The 23210-nt window shown below is 48.6% G+C and overlaps 1 protein-coding gene across 8 annotated transcripts in view; it reads right to left on the reverse strand.

The window, feature by feature from the left end:
* dip2a (disco-interacting protein 2 homolog A) overlaps positions 1-23210 on the reverse strand; it is a gene marked incomplete at its 3' end in the record, with an annotated part of 179329 nt that overhangs the window by 31824 nt on the left and 124295 nt on the right. For all 8 annotated transcript variants that reach the window (XM_079618917.1, XM_079618920.1, XM_079618919.1 and 5 more), the window contains 10 exons: positions 20755-20952; positions 19689-19780; positions 8652-8762; positions 8439-8562; positions 7550-7659; positions 7147-7249; positions 6347-6411; positions 6048-6141; positions 4419-4538; positions 4220-4334 (listed from right to left, as the gene is read on the reverse strand). In XM_079618917.1, the coding sequence (XP_079475043.1) occupies positions 4220-4334; positions 4419-4538; positions 6048-6141; positions 6347-6411; positions 7147-7249; positions 7550-7659; positions 8439-8562; positions 8652-8762; positions 19689-19780; positions 20755-20952 (1132 nt within the window). The remainder of the gene's footprint in view (positions 1-4219; positions 4335-4418; positions 4539-6047; positions 6142-6346; positions 6412-7146; positions 7250-7549; positions 7660-8438; positions 8563-8651; positions 8763-19688; positions 19781-20754; positions 20953-23210) is intronic.

Raw genomic sequence — 23210 nt, forward strand, 5'->3', positions numbered from 1 at the left:
CGGGGGTTCAATATGTAAAGTCTTGGGCGGGTAAGTTCAGCAGGCATGCGGGAAGGCAAGTATGGATGTTCGAACGGGAGGGTACTTGTGGCAATTGTCACGGCATCGGAACGGGTAAGCCTCGTCGGAAAAGAGAAAACGCAAATGCTTGACTGGAAGAGTTTGCTGCGTCCACTGGGTGATTAAAACTTGCAGGACAGAGAAAGAGGAGACGAAGTCGCCTGGCCTGGGGAACTCTTGTTGTGTCCGCTGGGAGATCAATACTCGCTGGACAGAGGAGGAGGAGACATATGCTCGACCGGGAAGGCTCTCGCTGTGTCCGCTGGGAGATCAATACTCGCTGGACGGAGAAAGAGAAGACTTGGATGCTTGACCGGAAAGGTTCTCGCTGTGTCCGCTGGGAGATCAATACTCGCTGGACGGAGAAAGAGGAGACAAGTTTGGCTGGAGAGGCTCTCGCTGTGTCCGCTGGGAGATCAATACTCGCTGGACGGAGAAAGAGGAGACAAGTTTGGCTGGAGAGGCTCTCGCTGTGTCCGCTGGGAGATCAATACTCGCTGGACGGAGAAAGAGAAGACTTGGATGCTTGACCGGAAAGGTTCTCGCTGTGTCCGCTGGGAGATCAATACTCGCTGGACGGAGAAAGAGGAGACAAGTTTGGCTGGAGAGGCTCTCGCTGTGTCCGCTGGGAGATCAATACTCGCTGGACAGAGGAGGAGGAGACATATGCTCGACCGGGAAGGCTCTCGCTGTGTCCGCTGGGAGATCAATACTCGCTGGACGGAGAAAGAGAAGACTTGGATGCTTGACCGGAAAGGTTCTCGCTGTGTCCGCTGGGAGATCAATACTCGCTGGACGGAGGAAGAGAAGACCTATATGCTCGACGTACAGGGCAATACTCACTATATAATTTTTTTTTTTTTTTTTTTTTTTTTTTTTTTTTTTTTACTCGATGAGGGTTTGGTGGGCTTTTTTTTATGTGGTATCGGTTGGTTCTGATGTAGCTTTGGAAGGCGTCTGAGGACCATCTTCCAAGGGCTTGGATCTGCTGCTGAGAGAGGCCTTTTGGGCTGCTGAGGTTGCTGCCCCGATGCGGAAGGAATGGCTGGAGAAATTCTCTGCCGGGATGCCTGATTGTTGGAGAACGGTTTGGGGCTGCTTTTGCATCCAAAAGTTAAACGAACGGCAAAATAGAATTTCCCTTGCCAGCGCACTCCGAATAAGTGCCATGAATCAGGGTGGATGGGCATCACTTTGAAAGCTGAGGTGATGTCAATTTTTGCGAGCCAAGCGCCACGACCCACGATTTTTATTAGGTCGATTGCTTGATCTACGTCATGGTATTTGAGAGAAAATTCGTCAAGTGGGATCAGGCTGTTAATGCTTGGGAAAAATGAATTATGCGGAGCTGACAGATCAACTATGAGACGTTTCTTACCTGAAAACTTTCTCGTAGCCACGCCAATGGGGCTGATGCGAAAAACTTTAAATGGAGGATCGTCAAAAGGGCCAATCATAAAGCCTGAATCGACTTATTTTTTAATCAGGTTATCTACTACGTCGGGCTCGGCGAGAGCCGATTGGAGATTATCGCAGAAGACGTTTTGGGAGAGCGGGCAAACCACTCCTAGGTTTAAAACCATGTTGGAGGCCGGAAAGCAGATATTCGGTGAAGTCGGAGTCCGGGTGGTGAGCTAGTTCGATAGAAAGGCGAGAAATATTCACGGGAGTCGATAAATAATTTTTGGATTTTTTATTGACATCTTAAAACACGGGGCATACGGGACGGGCATGGGCACTGCCGCAGAAACTGCATATGTGCAAGTATCGACAACGCTGCCTGGTGCACTTGCCAGCGTTAAAATTGTTGCAGAGCTGTTTGCTATCCGTAGAAGCTCTGGAGCTGAAATCGGCATCGTGGGGATTTGCGTTGATGGTTGCCGGTCTTGGTACATAACTGGTGGATTTAACTGGTGCTGTGTTTGCGCAAGGGGGAATGGAGGGGTTAACTTGTGGGCATGATATGGTGGAATGAGCTACTGACCTGCAGACTGCGCAAGAAATGTTCCTGCAGCCAAGGAATACTCTGCTGTGAAGGTCTGTGTCGAGTGCACCCCAGTAAGGGCACTGGTTCCACTGGGAAACTCTAACAGCGCATTTTGCCGAGAAGAGTTTGTGGTAGGTATAAAAGTGCTCTCCCCCGTAAGACAACGCGAGCTCGGCGATGAGCGCTAAATAGTCGTTCAGTTCGCGCCGCCTATGAGGGAATGCTGAACAAATGACTTCTGTGAAATGGCTGAAAGCGATGGAGAATTCAGAAAACGAAAGTAAACGTGATGAATGCATGTTTTGATTTTTTTAAAGTCACTGAAAAATCCCCGCAGTCCAACTGGCGGTTAGAATCGGACACGGGGAGCAGAGAAAGTAAATGTGAAAGGTCTATGTCTGCACCTGCCAGGATCTGTGCTCGGATGTTGTGGGCCACTGGTGGAGGCTCCAGAGCGACGGCGTTTTGTGGGACAGGCATCGGTGTAGCTGTAAAAAGAGAATAGTTAGATTTTGCGTTTAAGAGAGAGCTGAAAGGGAAAGAAGCCGGGGCTGCGACTATCGGCGGAGGCAGCCTCACGCTTAAATCGGCCTGAGGGGCTTGGGGAGGGAAATTGAAAGAAACATGAGGGGGAAAAGGAGGATATGAATGAGAAGTGTGAGCCTCAGTTACAAGCGGAGGCAGCCTCGCGCTTGCTTGGGCTGCAGACCACTGAAAAGGGGAGGAGTTAGCAGTAGTCGCGGGAAGATGACTGAAAGGCCGGGCCTGCGCCGCTAGCGGAGGCAGCCTCACGCTAGCGTCTGCTACGGGAGCCGGAGGCCACTGCAAAGGAAAAGAGTTGAAAATAGCGGGAGGAAAAAACTGGGAGGCTGGGGGTGGGCCGGCGGGCCCAGCTGTGTAAGGCGCTACGGCGGGAAGCGCCGCGGTGTAAAGCTGAGCTGAGGCGGGAGGCGAGTGAGGGCTCGCAGCGGAGGCATCTGGGGCGCGGCCCAGGCTCGCTGAAGGCCTGGTACTGCGGGCTGATGCACGCCGAAAACCGGATCTTGAATGAGGAGGAGACGGTGTCTGGCGAGGCGGATTCGGGGCCTCCCGGGTTTTTCTCAGCCTGCTGGCTGCCGTGGAAGCTGGGGTGGACTTGGGAGAGAGATTGGATGACTGCACGGTGACGTACAGATTGTACAATTGCGCTTTGTTCATCCTGCGTGAAGGCTGAATATCAGAATTCATCAGCGCTTGTCTCAGACTCATGACTGTCCACTTTCCAATGGGTGGAATCGTGGGTACGGCCGAATGATAGGAGGATGCCGGGGAGAAAGCTGGAGTCCTCGCTGGTGGAGGTGAGGGCAGGCCTCGGCGTCTTGGCGTGCGGGGGGTTGCTTGTGCAGACCGGCGCCCGCGAGATGAAGCCTGGGGCTCGGAGGCGATATCAGGCGGAGAAGAAGTGGTCCTAGGGCCGGCTGATGGCGGCGGAGGAACCGGAGAGCGGTTGAGCTCGTCATCGGACGGTGAACGTTGCATTTGAGACATCGTTTGCAGAACGGAGAACCAAATGCTGAAAACTGTCGAGGAATAAGGGTGAGTTGACTGTGAATATTTATAGGCTTTACTCATGCTGATTGAGTGGATCTGTTGATTACTGATTGATGACAGCTGGTTGGAGTTACTTGATTGCTTGATCATTAGAACGTGTTCCTCCCGAACCTTGTTAATAAAACATCATGTAGTGTGTGTAGTGTGTGTACTGCGTGTAGTTTGTGTGTAGTGTGTGCAGTGTGTAGTGGGTGTAGTGTGTGTAGCGTGTAGTGTGTGTAGCGTGTAGTGTGTGAGTGTGTGTGGTGTACCTGCGGATGGCGACGGTCATGGCCTCGGAGGAGCTCGCACACGGGCAGATGGCCTCGGGACGCAGTGTGTGTAGTGTGTGTGTAGTGTGTGTGTGTGTGGTGTACCTGCGGATGGCGACGGTCATGGCCTCGGAGGAGCTCGCACACGGGCAGATGGCCTCGGGACGCAGTGTGTAGTGTGTGTAGTGTGTGTAGCGTGTAGTGTGTGAGTGTGTGTAGTGTACCTGCGGATGGCGACGGTCATGGCCTCAGAGGAGCTCGCACACGGGCAGATGACCTCGGGACGCAGTGTGTGTAGTGTGTGTGTAGTGTGTGAGTGTGTGTGGTGTACCTGCGGATGGCGACGGTCATGGCCTCGGAGGAGCTCGCACACGGGCAGATGGCCTCGGGACGCAGTCCGCGGGCCTGGAAGACGTTCAGGAAGGCGTCGCAGGACGAGATAGACCCTGCGGTTCGACACACACAGGGGAGTTAGCCGGCCCGTGACACAGCATGTGATCGGCTCTAAGAGGAGTGAAGCGCTCACTCACAGGGATTGGCTCCGTCCGCCACGATCAGCATGCGGAGGGAACTGAGGCTGATGTCTCTCTGCTCCCGCTGGGCTAGCAGTGACCAGTGCATGTCCCGGGACTTGACCACCGCTACACGCGCTGGGGAACAGTGGACATGTGAACACACAGCATCCACTCAGTGCTCATCTACTAACATTACAGGTCATGATACTGTAGATCGTTCTGCTCATGCATGCTGACTGGACAGCACACAAACAGACACACACACACACACACACACACATGGATGCTGACTGGACAGCAATTCAGCTCCTCAAATATAAGATATAATAACAGAGAAATATGTGTTTACTGTCTGGATACTGTGTGTATACAAACTAGTAAACTTAAAATGACATGTGCAAAATCTACAGCAATCCTGTTTTCCTTACACCATAGTTACATCATTACACCAGTAGGTGGCGACAGTGAGTCTTTCGAAATATTATGAATGAATTCTCATGATTCAGATAATCTGATCTGAAGATATATATACAGTCCTGTCCAAAAGTTTGAGGTCGGTAAGAGTTGTTCATGTTTCTTAGAAAAGAAAAAAAATCCTTTGTTTCTTATGCGTGTTGCATTTACAGTCAAACCAACATGTGTTCAGACTCCTTCAACATTTCTCACATTATCATAAGTTTATCCGCTAGTTTAGAAAATGGTTATAAAATATGAGCAGAACTTATTATGAACTCAGTGGATATTTGACAGGTTTTGTCCGTCCTTCTGTTAGACTGTCACACACACACACACACACACACACACAGGTTTTGTCCGTCCTTCTGTTAGACTGTCACACACACACATCACACACAGGTTTTGTCCTTCCTTCTGTTAGACTCTCTCACACACACACACACACACACAGGTTTTGTCCGTCCTTCTGTTAGACTCTCACACACACGAGTTATGCTGAATATCTGTCAGCTGGTCAATTTAACTCCACACTTAGATAATACCAGTTTAGCTCAACCAGTGACCCAGCAATGCTTCATTGTGTTCAGTGTGTGTGTAAAAGAGCATCAGTTACAGAAGAAACACTGAAAACATGATCAGCTCAAAGTGTCAATCATATTTGGTCCCAAATGTTTATAAATGTTACTAGTCACTGTATGAGAGTGTTTGGGTGTAATATATATCACATTCTCTCTCACTTCCATAAATGAACTATAGTGTCCTGCACACACTAGTGAATAAATATCAAATATGATATCTGGTGTCTGAATCCTGTATGGTTTGACTGTATTTGTCTTTTATAGTAGTGTGTTTTCTATGCTAAACGCTTATTTTCTTTGTTAATATGTTTTCTAACATTATTTATTCCTGTGATGGCAAAGCATGTATTTGAATCTTTGATAACATTATAAAAGTATTTACTGTCGATACAAGTTTACAAATAAAGTTTTACATCAGGTCAGCAACTACATCATTTGGTTCATCCATGTGTAAGTGGCCATAGCTCTGAGTTAAAAGCCCATGCCACACACACACACACACACACACACACACACACACACACACACACACACACACACACACACACACACACACACACACACACACACACACACACACACACACACACACACACACACACAGACTCACCTTTATAAGTGTGGACTTTCTGTATCCAGGAGAGCGGGTTGACCTTCATCAGTGAGTATGGGATGCTGATCACGTGCAGTCGGTTCATCACACTCTGAACACACACACACACACACACACACACACATCAACACGACAGCCGTTGCCAAGGACACCGGATGGGAAAGCAAGAGACAGCTGGATGAGTGTGAGGGGATCGAACTCCTTATGTGTGTGTGTGTGTGTGTGTGTGTGTGTGAGTGTGTGTGTGTGTGTGTGTGTGTGTGTGTGTGTGTGTGTGTGTGTTTCTGAGGACTCACCGTGAGGACCCCGTGCCACAGTCCAGCGTCTCGTTTGAAGTCCAGCACGTTTGTTATAATCTCACCTGTACACGCGAGTGAAAATCACAGGAAACATTCTGACTTCACAAGAAATAACATAAAACATCGTAAGTCATATCTAAACTTTTAAAGAATATTTCATTATGTGGATCTTAATTACCCCTGATAACAGTTACATTCGAACTCACATCCAGTCTAAGAGATATAGAGGCAGAGCAGTGTGTGTTTACTGTGTGAGTGTGTGTTTACTGTGTGTGAGTGTGTGTTTACTGTGTGTGAGTATGTGTTCACTGTGTGTGAGTGTGTGTTTACTGTGTGTGAGTGTGTGTTTACTGTGTGTGAGTGTGTGTGTTTACTGTGTGTGAATGTGTGTTTACTGTGTGTGTTTACTGTGTGTGAGTGTGTGTTTACTGTGTGTGAGTGTGTGTTTACTGTGTGTGAGTGTGTGTGTTTACTGTGTGTGAATGTGTGTTTACTCTGTGTGTTTACTGTGTGTGAGTGTGTGTTTACTGTGTGTGAGTGTGTGTTTACTGTGTGTGAGTGTGTGTTTACTGTGTGTGAGTGTGTGTTTACTGTGTGTGAGTGTGTGTTTACTGAGTGTGAGTGTGTGTTTACTGTGTGTGAGTGTGTGTGAGAGTGTTAAGGGTTTCTGTGCAGTTATTTAGAGAGAGAAGTGGGACACCTAGACCTGCAGTGCCGGTCTCAGAAGAGCCGTGGTGTGTGTGTGTGTGTGTGTGTGTGTGTGTGTGTGTGTGTGTGTGTGAGTCGCACACACTCACCCTCTGTGTATCCACAGGCCTGTGTGAGCGCATGACAGTGAGCCAGCATCGCAGAGTGAGACACGGTGATGCCCATAGTGCTGCCCTCCTTACTGCTCTTATACTGAGGAGAGGACACACACAAACACACACACACACACACACATTACTGACAGACAGATGACAGAGAGATAGATAGATAGATAGATAGATAGATAGATAGATAGATAGATAGATAGATAGATAGATAGATAGATAGATAGATAGATAGATAGATAGATAGATAGATAGATAGATAGATAGATAGATAGATAGATAGATAGTGTTCATATGATTATGATTATTGAATATGTATTCATGTAATAAGTAGAAGTGTCTGGTGATTATAGTGACCCTGATCCTCAGCGAGTGAGTGAACTCTGACCTCGATGTACGCGATCTCATCGCCGGCTTCCCGTATCGGAGGATGCCAGTCTTTAGGAGGCTTTACAACATGCTTTCCATCCGTGACAAACCACAGCAGTCGAGGCCAGCCTGTGAACACACACACACACACACACCACACACCACACACCACACACCACACACACACACGCACACACACACACACACCACACACACACCACACACACACATACACACACACACCACACACACCACACACACACACACACGCACACACACACACCACACACACACACACCACACACACACCACACACACCGCACACACACCACACACACACACACACGCGCACGCACACACGCGCACACACACACACCGCACACACACACCAAACACACACGCACACACACACCAAACACACACACACAACACACACAACACACACACAAACACACACGCGTACACACACACACACACACACACACACACCGCACACACACACACACACCTGAGGCTTAGAAACAGCACCATTAAAGGGTTAGTTCACCCAAAAATGAAAATGTTGTCATTACTGACCCTCATGTCGTTCCAAACCCGTAAATGAAGATATTTTTGATGAAATCGGTTGACGTAGTGTAAACAGTGCAGCTCTCCTAGGTCATCACACACATGACCAGCTTCGGCCAATAATGAGCAAACGGCCTGACGTATAACCCAGAAGCGCTGCACTGCTTACACTACGTCAACAGATTACATCAACCATATCTTCATCTGTGTTCTGAAGATGAACGAAGGTCTTACGGGTTTGGAACGACATCAGGGTCAGTAATTACTGACAGAATTTTCATTTTTGGGTGAAATAACCCTTTAAATTAAGATGAAGGAACTGGCGCGTATTAATGACCCACCTTTAAAAGTGACCACTTCCCCGGTCTGAGCTTTAGGAAGGCCCTTCTGACAGGCATCAGTGGTCAGGGCCAGTGTGACCCCGCAGCTGCCCAGCAGAAAGCCCACCTGCTGCCCGCCTGCGTCCTGAGGAGGGGCGAGAGACAGTCACTCACACAGACCACACTCTCTCTCTCTCTCTCTCTCTGTGTGTGTGTGTGTGTGTTGATCAACACCTTTCGAGTGAGTGGCACCTCTATGGGCACCGGCACCAGCTCTGCCAGCAGACATCCGTAAAACGCCACCATAAACATCACCGGATCATTGTTCGGGAACACAAGTGCAACCTGTGGAGACAGAGCAATAGATTTATGAGTTAACTGCATTAAACCGCTTGTGTTAATGTTGTTTATCATCCTGTTTTTTGTCTCACGTCTTTTATTCTGACCCTGTAACATCCATCACTCTGGTGTGTCACTAAGTGTTACTCTAGTATCATTTAAATATTATTATAACATTTATTTTAAAAAAATAATTATTTTTAGTATTTTTTTTTACATTTTGTAAATGTTTTAGACATCAAAGGCGCAGTATGTAAGTTTCACCACTAGAGGTCGGTAATTCAAAACAATAACAAAGGCGTAGCTTGATGACACTGTAAATGAGCGTGGGATTATGGGACTTCACCTCCACAGCTGATGGAGAGCAATCCCACAGGACTCAAGCAGCAAATCATGTTCATAGATAAGCAAATGTATTCATGTTTTATTAACATTACTGTGGTATGAAGCAGGGCGGTCCGAGAGGACATTTTACCTGGCTGTGTTCATAATGCTTATATGCTGAAGACGCCGCTGCCGCTCCTTTCTTTTAGTTGTTTATGTTTATTTTACAAATAAAGTTACATTTAACATCCGCCTCCTACACTGGTTAAAATAGCCGATTACTCTGGATGTAAACATTGTTGGAAACACTTGCGATAATAAACACACTTTCCACTTGTAACGGGTGAAGCCCTGACGGAGGGATGATAAACACACTGTCTGCTTGTAGCGGGTGAAGCCCTGACGGAGAGATGATAAACACACTGTCCGCTTGTAGCGGGTGAAGCCCTGATGGAGAGATGATAAACACACTGTCTGCTTGTAGCGGGTGAAGCCCTGATGGAGAGATGATAAACACACTGTCTGCTTGTAGCGGGTGAAGCCCTGACGGAGGGATGATAAACACACTGTCTGCTTGTAGCGGGTGAAGCCCTGATGGAGAGATGATAAACACACTGTCCGCTTGTAACGGTTGAAGCCCTGACGGAGAGATGATAAACACACTGTCTGCTTGTAGCGGGTGAAGCCCTGACGGAGAGATGATAAACACACTGTCTGCTTGTAGCGGGTGAAGCCCTGACGGAGAGATGATAAACACACTGTCTGCTTGTAGCGGGTGAAGCCCTGACGGAGAGATGATAAACACACTGTCCGCTTCTAGCGGGTGAAGCCCTGATGGAGAGATGATAAACACACTGTCCGCTTGTAGCGGGTGAAGCCCTGATGGAGAGATGATAAACACACTGTCCGCTTGTAGCGGGTGAAGCCCTGATGGAGAAATGATAAACACACTGTCCGCTTGTAACGGTTGAAGCCCTGACGGAGAGATGATAAACACACTGTCTGCTTGTAGCGGGTGAAGCCCTGACGGAGAGATGATAAACACACTGTCTGCTTGTAGCGGGTGAAGCCCTGACGGAGAGATGATAAACACACTGTCTGCTTGTAGCGGGTGAAGCCCTGACGGAGAGATGATAAACACACTGTCCGCTTCTAGCGGGTGAAGCCCTGATGGAGAGATGATAAACACACTGTCCGCTTGTAGCGGGTGAAGCCCTGATGGAGAGATGATAAACACACTGTCCGCTTGTAGCGGGTGAAGCTCTGACGGAGAGATGATAAACACACTGTCCGCTTGTAGCGGGTGAAGCCCTGACGGAGGGATGATAAACACACTGTCTGCTTGTAGCGGGTGAAGCCCTGACGGAGAGATGATAAACACACTGTCCGCTTGTAGCGGGTGAAGCCCTGACGGAGGGATGATAAACACACTGTCTGCTTGTAGCGGGTGAAGCCCTGACGGAGAGATGATAAACACACTGTCTGCTTGTAGCGGGTGAAGCCCTGACGGAGAGATGATAAACACACTGTCTGCTTGTAGCGGGTGAAGCCCTGACGGAGAGATGATAAACACACTGTCTGCTTGTAGCGGGTGAAGCCCTGACGGAGGGATGATAAACACACTGTCTGCTTGTAGCGGGTGAAGCTCTGACGGAGAGATGATAAACACACTGTCCGCTTGTAGCGGGTGAAGCCCTGACGGAGGGATGATAAACACACTGTCTGCTTGTAGCGGGTGAAGCCCTGACGGAGAGATGATAAACACACTGTCTGCTTGTAGCGGGTGAAGCCCTGACGGAGAGATGATAAACACACTGTCTGCTTGTAGCGGGTGAAGCCCTGACGGAGAGATGATAAACACACTGTCTGCTTGTAGCGGGTGAAGCCCTGATGGAGAGATGATAAACACACTGTCCGCTTGTAGCGGGTGAAGCCCTGACGGAGAGATGATAAACACACTGTCTGCTTGTAGCGGGTGAAGCCCTGACGGAGAGATGATAAACACACTGTCCGCTTCTAGCGGGTGAAGCCCTGATGGAGAGATGATAAACACACTGTCTGCTTGTAGCGGGTGAAGCTCTGATGGAGAGATGATAAACACACTGTCTGCTTGTAACGGGTGAAGCCCTGATGGAGAGATGATAAACACACTGTCTGCTTGTAGCGGGTGAAGCTCTGACGGAGAGATGATAAACACACTGTCTGCTTGTAGCGGGTGAAGCTCTGATGGAGAGATGATAAACACACTGTCTGCTTGTAACGGGTGAAGCCCTGATGGAGAGATGATAAACACACTGTCTGCTTGTAGCGGGTGAAGCCCTGACGGAGAGATGATAAACACACTGTCTGCTTGTAGCGGGTGAAGCCCTGACGGAGAGATGATAAACACACTGTCTGCTTGTAGCGGGTGAAGCCCTAAATGGAGAGATGATAAACACACTGTCCGCTTGTAGCGGGTGAAGCCCTAAATGGAGAGATGATAAACACACTGTCCGCTTGTAGCGGGTGAAGCCCTGGCGGAGAGATGATAAACACACTGTCCGCTTGTAGCGGGTGAAGCCCTGACGGAGAGATGATAAACACAATGTCCGCTTGTAGCGGGTGAATGACCTGACGGAGAGATGATAAACACACTGTCCGCTTGTAGCGGGTGAAGCCCTGACGGAGAGATGATAAACACACTGTCCGCTTGTAGCGGGTGAAGTCCTGATGGAGAGATGATAAACACACTGTCTGCTTGTAGCGGGTGAAGCCCTGATGGAGAGATGATAAACACACTGTCTGCTTGTAGCGGGTGAAGTCCTGATGGAGAGATGATAAACACACTGTCTGCTTGTAGCGGGTGAAGCCCTGACGGAGAGATGATAAACACACTGTCCGCTTGTAGCGGGTGAAGTCCTGATGGAGAGATGATAAACACACTGTCTGCTTGTAGCGGGTGAAGCCCTGACGGAGAGATGATAAACACACTGTCCGCTTGTAGCGGGTGAATGACCTGACGGAGAGATGATAAACACACTGTCCGCTTGTAGCGGGTGAAGCCCTGACGGAGAGATGATAAACACACTGTCCGCTTGTAGCGGGTGAAGTCCTGATGGAGAGATGATAAACACACTGTCTGCTTGTAGCGGGTGAAGCCCTGATGGAGAGATGATAAACACACTGTCTGCTTGTAGCGGGTGAAGTCCTGATGGAGAGATGATAAACACACTGTCCGCTTGTAGCGGGTGAAGCCCTAAATGGAGAGATGATAAACACACTGTCCGCTTGTAGCGGGTGAAGCCCTGGCGGAGAGATGATAAACACACTGTCCGCTTGTAGCGGGTGAAGCCCTGACGGAGAGATGATAAACACAATGTCCGCTTGTAGCGGGTGAATGACCTGACGGAGAGATGATAAACACACTGTCCGCTTGTAGCGGGTGAAGCCCTGACGGAGAGATGATAAACACACTGTCCGCTTGTAGCGGGTGAAGCCCTGATGGAGAGATGATAAACACACTGTCTGCTTGTAGCGGGTGAAGCCCTGATGGAGAGATGATAAACACACTGTCTGCTTGTAGCGGGTGAAGTCCTGATGGAGAGATGATAAACACACTGTCTGCTTGTAGCGGGTGAAGCTCTGGCGGAGAGATGATAAACACACTGTCTGCTTGTAGCGGGTGAAGCCCTGACGGAGAGATGATAAACACACTGTCCGCTTGTAGCGGGTGAAGCCCTGACGGAGAGATGATAAACACACTGTCCGCTTGTAACGGGAGAAGCCCTGACGGAGAGATGATAAACACACTGTCTGCTTGTAGCGGGTGAAGCCCTGACGGAGGGATGATAAACACACTGTCCGCTTGTAGCGGGTGAAGCCCTGATGGAGAGATGATAAACACACTGTCCGCTTGTAGCGGGTGAAGCCCTGACGGAGGGATGATAAACACACTGTCTGCTTGTAGCGGGTGAAGCCCTGACGGAGAGATGATAAACACAATGTCCACTTGTAGCGGGTGAAGTCCTGACGGAGAGATGATAAACACACTGTCCGCTTGTAGCGGGTGAAGTCCTGACGGAGAGATGATAAACACACTGTCCGCTTGTAGCGGGTGAAGCCCTGATGGAGAGATGATAAACACACTGTCTGCTTGTAGCGGGTGAAGCCCTGACGGAGAGATGATAAACACACTGTCTGCTTGTAGCGGGTGAAGCCCTGACGGAGGGATGATAAACACACTGTCTGCTTGTAGCGGGTGAAGCCCTGATGGAGAGATGATAAACACACTGTCTGCTTGTAGCGGGTGAAGCCCTGACGGAGAGATGATAAACACACTGTCCGCTTGTAGCGGGTGAAGGCCTGATGGAGAGATGATAAACACACTGTCTGCTTGTAGCGGGTGAAGTCCTGATGGAGAGATGATAAACACACTGTCTGCTTGTAGCGGGTGAAGCTCTGACGGAGAGATGATAAACACACTGTCTGCTTGTAGCGGGTGAAGCCCTGACGGAGGGATGATAAACACACTGTCTGCTTGTAGCGGGTGAAGCCCTGATGGAGAGATGATAAACACACTGTCTGCTTGTAGCGGGTGAAGCCCTGATGGAGAGATGATAAACACACTGTCTGCTTGTAGCGGGTGAAGCCCTGACGGAGGGATGATAAACACACTGTCCGCTTCTAGCGGGTGAAGCCCTGATGGAGAGATGATAAACACACTGTCTGCTTGTAGCGGGTGAAGCTCTGACGGAGAGATGATAAACACACTGTCCGCTTCTAGCGGGTGAATGACCTGACGGAGAGATGATAAACACACTGTCCGCTTGTAGCGGGTGAAGCTCTGACGGAGAGATGATAAACACACTGTCCGCTTGTAGCGGGTGAAGCCCTGACGGAGGGATGATAAACACACTGTCTGCTTGTAGCGGGTGAAGCCCTGATGGAGAGATGATAAACACACTGTCTGCTTGTAGCGGGTGAAGCCCTGATGGAGAGATGATAAACACACTGTCCGCTTGTAGCGGGTGAAGCCCTGACGGAGGGATGATAAACACACTGTCTGCTTGTAGCGGGTGAAGTCCTGACGGAGAGATGATAAACACACTGTCTGCTTGTAGCGGGTGAAGCCCTGATGGAGAGATGATAAACACACTGTCTGCTTGTAGCGGGTGAAGCCCTGACGGAGGGATGATAAACACACTGTCCGCTTGTAGCGGGTGAAGCCCTGATGGAGAGATGATAAACACACTGTCCGCTTGTAGCGGGTGAAGCCCTGACAGGGGGATGATAAACACACTGTCTGCTTGTAGCGGGTGAAGTCCTGACGGAGAGATGATAAACACACTGTCCGCTTGTAGCGGGTGAAGCCCTGACGGAGGGATGATAAACACACTGTCTGCTTGTAGCGGGTGAAGCCCTGATGGAGAGATGATAAACACACTGTCCGCTTGTAGCGGGTGAAGTCCTGACGGAGAGATGATAAACACACTGTCCGCTTGTAGCGGGTGAAGCCCTGATGGAGAGATGATAAACACACTGTCTGCTTGTAGCGGGTGAAGTCCTGACGGAGAGATGATAAACACACTGTCCGCTTGTAGCGGGTGAAGCCCTGATGGAGAGATGATAAACACACTGTCTGCTTGTAGCGGGTGAAGCCCTGACGAGAGATGATAAACACACTGTCCGCTTGTAGCGGGTGAAGCCCTGACGGAGAGATGATAAACACACTGTCCGCTTGTAGCGGGTGAAGCCCTGACGGAGGGATGATAAACACACTGTCTGCTTGTAGCGGGTGAAGCCCTGACGGAGGGATGATAAACACACTGTCTGCTTGTAGCGGGTGAAGCCCTGACGGAGAGATGATAAACACACTGTCTGCTTGTAGCGGGTGAAGCCCTGACGGAGAGATGATAAACACACTGTCTGCTTGTAGCGGGTGAAGCCCTGACGAGAGATGATAAACACACTGTCCGCTTGTAGCGGGTGAAGCCCTGACGGAGAGATGATAAACACACTGTCCGCTTGTAGTGGGTGAAGCCCTGACGGAGGGATGATAAACACACTGTCCGCTTGTAGCGGGTGAAGCCCTGACGGAGAGATGAAAAACACACTGTCTGCTTGTAACGGGTGAAGCCCTGACGGAGAGATGATAAACACACTGTCCGCTTATAGCGGGTGAAGCCCTGACGGAGAGATGATAAACACACTGTCCGCTTGTAGCGGGTGAAGTCCTGATGGAGAGATGATAAACACACTGTCTGCTTGTAGCGGGTGAAGCCCTGACGGAGAAATGATAAACACACTGTCCGCTTGTAACGGGTGAAGCCCTGACGGAGAGATGATAAACACACTGTCCGCTTGTAGCGGGTGAAGCCCTGACGGAGAGATGATAAACACACTGTCCGCTTGTAGCGGGTGAAGCTCTGACGGAGAGATGATAAACACACTGTCCGCTTGTAGCGGGTGAAGCCCTGACGGAGAGATGATAAACACACTGTCCGCTTGTAGCGGGTGAAGCCCTGACGGAGAGATGATAAACACACTGTCCGCTTGTAGCGGGTGAAGGCCTGACGGAGAGATGATAAACACACTGTCCGCTTGTAGCGGGTGAAGCCCTGACGGAGGGATGATAAACACACTGTCTGCTTGTAGCGGGTGAAGCCCTGATGGAGAGATGATAAACACACTGTCCGCTTGTAGCGGGTGAAGTCCTGACGGAGAGATGATAAACACACTGTCCGCTTGTAGCGGGTGAAGCCCTGATGGAGAGATGATAAACACACTGTCTGCTTGTAGCGGGTGAAGTCCTGACGGAGAGATGATAAACACACTGTCCGCTTGTAGCGGGTGAAGCCCTGATGGAGAGATGATAAACACACTGTCTGCTTGTAGCGGGTGAAGCCCTGACGAGAGATGATAAACACACTGTCCGCTTGTAGCGGGTGAAGCCCTGACGGAGAGATGATAAACACACTGTCCGCTTGTAGCGGGTGAAGCCCTGACGGAGGGATGATAAACACACTGTCTGCTTGTAGCGGGTGAAGCCCTGACGGAGGGATGATAAACACACTGTCTGCTTGTAGCGGGTGAAGCCCTGACGGAGAGATGATAAACACACTGTCTGCTTGTAGCGGGTGAAGCCCTGACGGAGAGATGATAAACACACTGTCCGCTTGTAGCGGGTGAAGCCCTGACGGAGAGATGATAAACACACTGTCCGCTTGTAGCGGGTGAAGCCCTGATGGAGAGATGATAAACACACTGTCTGCTTGTAGCGGGTGAAGCCCTGACGAGAGATGATAAACACACTGTCTGCTTGTAGTGGGTGAAGCCCTGATGGAGAGATGATAAACACACTGTCCGCTTGTAGCGGGTGAAGCCCTGACGGAGAAATGATAAACACACTGTCTGCTTGTAGCGGGTGAAGCCCTGATGGAGAGATGATAAACACACTGTCTGCTTGTAGCGGGTGAAGCTCTGACGGAGAGATGATAAACACACTGTCCGCTTGTAGCGGGTGAAGCCCTGACGGAGAGATGATAAACACACTGTCTGCTTGTAGCGGGTGAAGCCCTGACGGAGGGATGATAAACACACTGTCTGCTTGTAGCGGGTGAAGCCCTGACGGAGAGATGATAAACACACTGTCTGCTTGTAGCGGGTGAAGCCCTGACGGAGAGATGATAAACACACTGTCTGCTTGTAGCGGGTGAAGCCCTGACGGAGAGATGATAAACACACTGTCCGCTTGTAACGGGTGAAGCCCTGATGGAGAGATGATAAACACACTGTCCGCTTGTAGCGGGTGAAGCCCTGACGGAGAGATGATAAACACACTGTCCGCTTGTAGCGGGTGAAGTCCTGATGGAGAGATGATAAACACACTGTCTGCTTGTAGCGGGTGAAGCTCTGACGGAGAGATGATAAACACACTGTCCGCTTGTAGCGGGTGAAGCCCTGACGGAGAGATGATAAACACACTGTCCGCTTGTAGCGGGTGAAGCCCTGACGGAGAGATGATAAACACACTGTCCGCTTGTAGCGGGTGAAGGCCTGACGGAAAAATGATAAACACACTGTCCGCTTGTAGCGGGTGAAGCCGTGACGGAGAGATGATAAACACACTGTCCGCTTGTAGCGGGTGAAGCCCTGACGGAGAAATGATAAACACACTGTCCGCTTGTAGCGGGTGAAGCTCTGACGGAGAGATGATAAACACACTGTCCGCTTGTAGCGGGTGAAGCCCTGACGGAGAGATGATAAACACACTGTCTGCTTGTAGCGGGTGAAGTCCTGACGGAGAGATGATAAACACACTGTCTGCTTGTAGCGGGTGAAGCCCTGACGGAGAGATGATAAACACACTGTCTGCTTGTAGCGGGTGAAGTCCTGATGGAGAGATGATAAACACACTGTCTGCTTGTAGCGGGTGAAGCCCTGACGGAGAGATGATAAACACACTGTCCGCTTGTAGCGGGTGAAGCCCTGATGGAGAGATGATAAACACACTGTCTGCTTGTAGCGGGTGAAGTCCTGACGGAGGGATGATAAACACACTGTCTGCTTGTAGCGGGTGAAGCCCTGACGGAGAGATGATAAACACACTGTCCGCTTGTAACAGGTGAAGCCCTGACGGAGAGATGATAAACACATTGTCCGCTTGTAGCGGGTGAAGCCCTGACGGAGAGATGATAAACACACTGTCTGCTTGTAGCGGGTGAAGCCCTGACGGAGAAATGATAAACACACTGTCCGCTTGTAGCGGGTGAAGCCCTGACGGAGAGATGATAAACACACTGTCTGCTTGTAGCGGGTGAAGCCCTGACGGAGGGATGATAAACACACTGTCTGCTTGTAGCGGGTGAAGCCCTGATGGAGAGATGATAAACACACGGTCTGCTTGTAGCGGGTGAAGCCCTGATGGAGAGATGATAAACACACTGTCCGCTTGTAGCGGGTGAAGCCCTGATGGAGAGATGATAAACACACTGTCCGCTTGTAGCGGGTGAAGCCCTGACGGAGAAATGATAAACACACTGTCCGCTTGTAGCGGGTGAAGCCGTGACGGAGAGATGATAAACACACTGTCCGCTTGTAGCGGGTGAAGCCCTGACGGAGAAATGATAAACACACTGTCCGCTTGTAGCGGGTGAAGCTCTGACGGAGAGATGATAAACACACTGTCCGCTTGTAGCGGGTGAAGCCCTGACGGAGAGATGATAAACACACTGTCTGCTTGTAGCGGGTGAAGTCCTGACGGAGAGATGATAAACACACTGTCTGCTTGTAGCGGGTGAAGCCCTGACGGAGAGATGATAAACACACTGTCCGCTTGTAACAGGTGAAGCCCTGACGGAGAGATGATAAACACACTGTCCGCTTGTAGCGGGTGAAGCCCTGACAGGGGGATGATAAACACACTGTCTGCTTGTAGCGGGTGAAGTCCTGACGGAGAGATGATAAACACACTGTCCGCTTGTAGCGGGTGAAGCTCTGACGGAGAGATGATAAACACACTGTCCGCTTGTAACAGGTGAAGCCCTGACGGAGAGATGATAAACACACTGTCCGCTTGTAGCGGGTGAAGCCCTGACGGAGAGATGATAAACACACTGTCCGCTTGTAGCGGGTGAAGCCCTGACGGAGGGATGATAAACACACTGTCCGCTTGTAACAGGTGAAGCCCTGACGGAGAGATGATAAACACACTGTCCGCTTGTAGCGGGTGAAGCCCTGACGGAGAGATGATAAACACACTGTCTGCTTGTAGCGGGTGAAGCCCTGACGGAGAGATGATAAACACACTGTCTGCTTGTAGCGGGTGAAGCCCTGACGGAGAGATGATAAACACACTGTCTGCTTGTAGCGGGTGAAGTCCTGATGGAGAGATGATAAACACACTGTCTGCTTGTAGCGGGTGAAGCCCTGACGGAGAGATGATAAACACACTGTCCGCTTGTAGCGGGTGAAGCCCTGATGGAGAGATGATAAACACACTGTCTGCTTGTAGCGGGTGAAGTCCTGACGGAGGGATGATAAACACACTGTCTGCTTGTAGCGGGTGAAGCCCTGACGGAGAGATGATAAACACACTGTCCGCTTGTAACAGGTGAAGCCCTGACGGAGAGATGATAAACACACTGTCCGCTTGTAGCGGGTGAAGCCCTGACGGAGAGATGATAAACACACTGTCTGCTTGTAGCGGGTGAAGCCCTGACGGAGAAATGATAAACACACTGTCCGCTTGTAGCGGGTGAAGCCCTGACGGAGAGATGATAAACACACTGTCTGCTTGTAGCGGGTGAAGCCCTGACGGAGGGATGATAAACACACTGTCTGCTTGTAGCGGGTGAAGCCCTGATGGAGAGATGATAAACACACGGTCTGCTTGTAGCGGGTGAAGCCCTGATGGAGAGATGATAAACACACTGTCCGCTTGTAGCGGGTGAAGCCCTGATGGAGAGATGATAAACACACTGTCCGCTTGTAGCGGGTGAAGCCCTGACGGAGAAATGATAAACACACTGTCCGCTTGTAGCGGGTGAAGCCCTGATGGAGAGATGATAAACACACTGTCTGCTTGTAGCGGGTGAAGCCCTGACGGAGAGATGATAAACACACACTCACTCTGTCTCCGGGCCGCAGTAGTGGCTCATTCCTGCTGCTCAGTTTATTCAGCAGCGTAAACGCAAGTTTCTGACTCCGCGTCCACAACTTCCCTGTGAAGACATGATTATACACACAAACATTCAATCCTGCGCTCTCTGTTCACTTATCAAGAAGAGTTCATTCACCATTACCAGTAAAAACAGGCCAAATATACAGGATTACCCTTGTGAAACAGAAGCATACTTTTGAAAAGAGTCCTTATTATGGAAATAATGTACTTTAAAAGTGAGATCTAAATGCAATGTTTTAATTGCAATTCAATTAAATGTATTATAGTTTAAACTTACATTAAATGCCATCCGCTTTTGACCAACTTCAGGAAGACTTAAGTACATCTTTGTAATTTCATAATTACTTCTATTGTTTTTGAAATATGGTTAAAGTTACTGCTGAATGTACTGACAAGCATTTACAATAAACTAAAATATACTTGTGTCATTTCTATAGAACTCGTATTGTATATATTAGTAATTACACATTTGCGTTTACAATTAGCAATTTACATTTACATGTAATTACAGTAAAAATTACAGTAAAAAATACTTCCCATGTGCTTTATATGTAGTCAACACATCAAAATAAGTGTACTTGGTTACACTTTATCTTAAGGTGTCATTGCTCCAGGGTAGTTATGCATCTAAGTACTGAGTAATATTAATTAACAACATGTATTTACTATAGGGTTAGGGTTTGGTTGAGTTTTAGTTGCATGTTATTATGCATAATTTGTTGTCTGTTATTACTATGGTAAGTACATGTAACTGAAGTGTGCTCTAAGTGCTCTTACAGTGAGTGGCCAATTTACAAAGTGCAATTGCAGAAGAAAAATTTACATTTAAGATTTGAAGTACACTACGAGTGCACATTTAGTGCAATTGAGCGCACTTCTTTTTTCACAAGGGTGTATTAGCCAGATTTTGAACATGCACAAAAAATTACAAATGCATTACCAATGAGTCTAGTTGAAGAAAGACGAGCAGAATCTTGTGTAAACTGTTTGTGAAGTGAGTAGAGCGGGGTGTACCGTATGTGAGTGTGTAGACGGGTTTGCCGGTGTTGTCCAGTGCTGTGAGGCAGGGGCTCTTGGCATGTGTGCTTCCCCAGCGCTGTAGAGAGGCCAGCAGTGACGGAGGCCAGTTCGTGATCACACCGAGCGGATCCCCATGCAGCGCGCGCATCTCACCCCCCTCAGGCTTGGGCTGGTTCGGGTCTGGATGCTGGACTGCAATATACAGGGACAAATATACGGCAAAGCATATAGTCACTAATGTAAAGCTATTGTTTTACGCAAATAATCTAATTATTACATCTGTTAGATACCATGTCTAAACAAATTATATTGTTTGTGAAATAATTATTTAAAGGTGACGTATTATGACTCTTTTCACAAGATGTATTATAAATCTCTGTTGTCCCCAGAATGTGTCTGTGAAATTCTAGCTCAAAATCCCCCAGATCATTTATTATAGCTCGTCAAATTTGCCCCTTTTTGGACGTGAGCAAAAATGAGCCGGTTTTGTGTGCGTGTCCCTTTAAATGCAAATGAGCTGTTGCTCCACCACTGGCCAAGCAGAATAAGCTGCAATGTGGATCAGACTTAGGGCCCTATATTGTAACGCTCTGGAACGCAAGTATCAAACGGGAAATGCAAGTAACTTTGTGGGCGGATCCCGGCGCTGTTGCTATTATACCGGCGGGATAAACGACTCTTGCGCCCGACGCAAATCTAAAATGTGTTGGTCTGAAGTCGCTTCATTATTCATAGGTGTGGTTTGGGCGTAACGTGAAATAAACCAATCAGAGCGTCCTCTCACATTCCCTTTAAGAGCCGGCGCGCTTGTTCCACGGCGGATTGCTATTATAACGGTGGGTTTGCCAGCGCACGCCAGGAGCGATTCACAGCCGAGGAGACCGACGCTCTTGTCAGGGCCGTAAAACACAGAGAAGTGACATTGTACATATGACTAACGCGCAACGCACCGCTGTCTTTAAGTTTAGGTTTTTCCTGGTCAGTGGCGGAGTTGTTTTCTGAAACTGCAGAATATCACCAAGAAACGTTTGCGCCGGAACACACTCCTCTTTTCTCTGGACCGTCCCCGGGAGCGCAAGTTCATTCACTAATTTACCGACGTGTGTCTGTGGAGGGAAAAGTCCGCTGTGCGCGGGTGCAAACTTATACATTCGTCGATGTACAAAGTCAATTTCGCTGGGTGCAAGATACGGCCCTAGATGTCACTTTTCAAACGCCTGGCTATGAGACTTTATGCATCCCAAGAGGGGAGAGAGAGAAATAGATGAGGACGGAGGTAGAGAGGTAGAGATAGATGCACTGCAACAAGCTCAGTTAAAATGGAAATACAATACAAAGCTTAGTGGACAAAGCTATAGATGAATGTCGATTATAAATAAATATCAATACCGAGAAGTTCAGTCAGTGTAAGTAAAAAAACACTAATTTTCTCCTATATGTATTTTAATATTGTATTCTTAGAATCGCACACTGATGTCAAAATCAAAATCAGTCTATAAGGGTTCATGATGGACACTGAAAGCCGCTCACTAACAGAGTTTATGTGTGAGAGTGATTTTAAATGTCACTAAACACAGATTCGTCTCAGGGTGACTTGTGCGTCCTGAAGATGAGATGTGACACGGCTGTAAATAGATTTGATTGATTTTGTGTCTGGAACAGAAAAAGAAAGAATAACAGAGAGAGAATATAAAGAGAAGATGATGCTGCTAAGAGAAATATGAAGGAGTATTTCTCAGAAAGGCAAGAAAGGGTTGAGTGAACAAAGAGGGAGAGAGGGGGATCAATTATTTCGAAGGCCTTTAATAACTCTCAAACAGTTTGCGGATCGCTGTACTGGAGACTGGCCACAGAAAAGACTGAATATGGTAAATAAGCATTAAAAACAAAACCTGTATTAGTTAAAAAATGCTCTTTTTGATGCATACAGGTATGCAGAGTGTTGAGCATGTACTAAAAATCCCATTAATTTTCTGCGTGATGGACTTAAGTGTTGTTGGCAGAGTTTACACACACTGTCTGACTGAGCCACACACACTGACTACAGAAATCCCACGGGTGAGTAGTGGCGTGGAGAGTGTATACACAACCAAACCGAGTGCAAATCTCATTCCATCGCATATCATCTCTCTCGGAGAGGCGTTCATTTTAAATAATAATTAAGAAAGTGTTTGAAAAGTGAATGAACCTGTCCGATAATAAAACAGACGATGTTGGTGCTAAACAAGAAAACCTTGAAGCGTTTTCAGGGGCATTCAAGCCCTCACATAGCCTGGAAATCCAGACCTAAATCTGAACGATGAATGTTCTGGCGTCGACTAATGAAGGGGCGGCACCAAGCATGCATTTGAAAATCTCACTGCACGCAATTGGCTAACACTACGACCAATCACAACAATAGAAGGGGTGACGTATCCAGAGCGACGGAAATGAACGATTCGAGCGCCGTC

Source organism: Phoxinus phoxinus (genome assembly GCF_949152265.1).
Source record: "Phoxinus phoxinus genome assembly, chromosome: 7".
Taxonomy (NCBI): domain Eukaryota; kingdom Metazoa; phylum Chordata; class Actinopteri; order Cypriniformes; family Leuciscidae; genus Phoxinus; species Phoxinus phoxinus.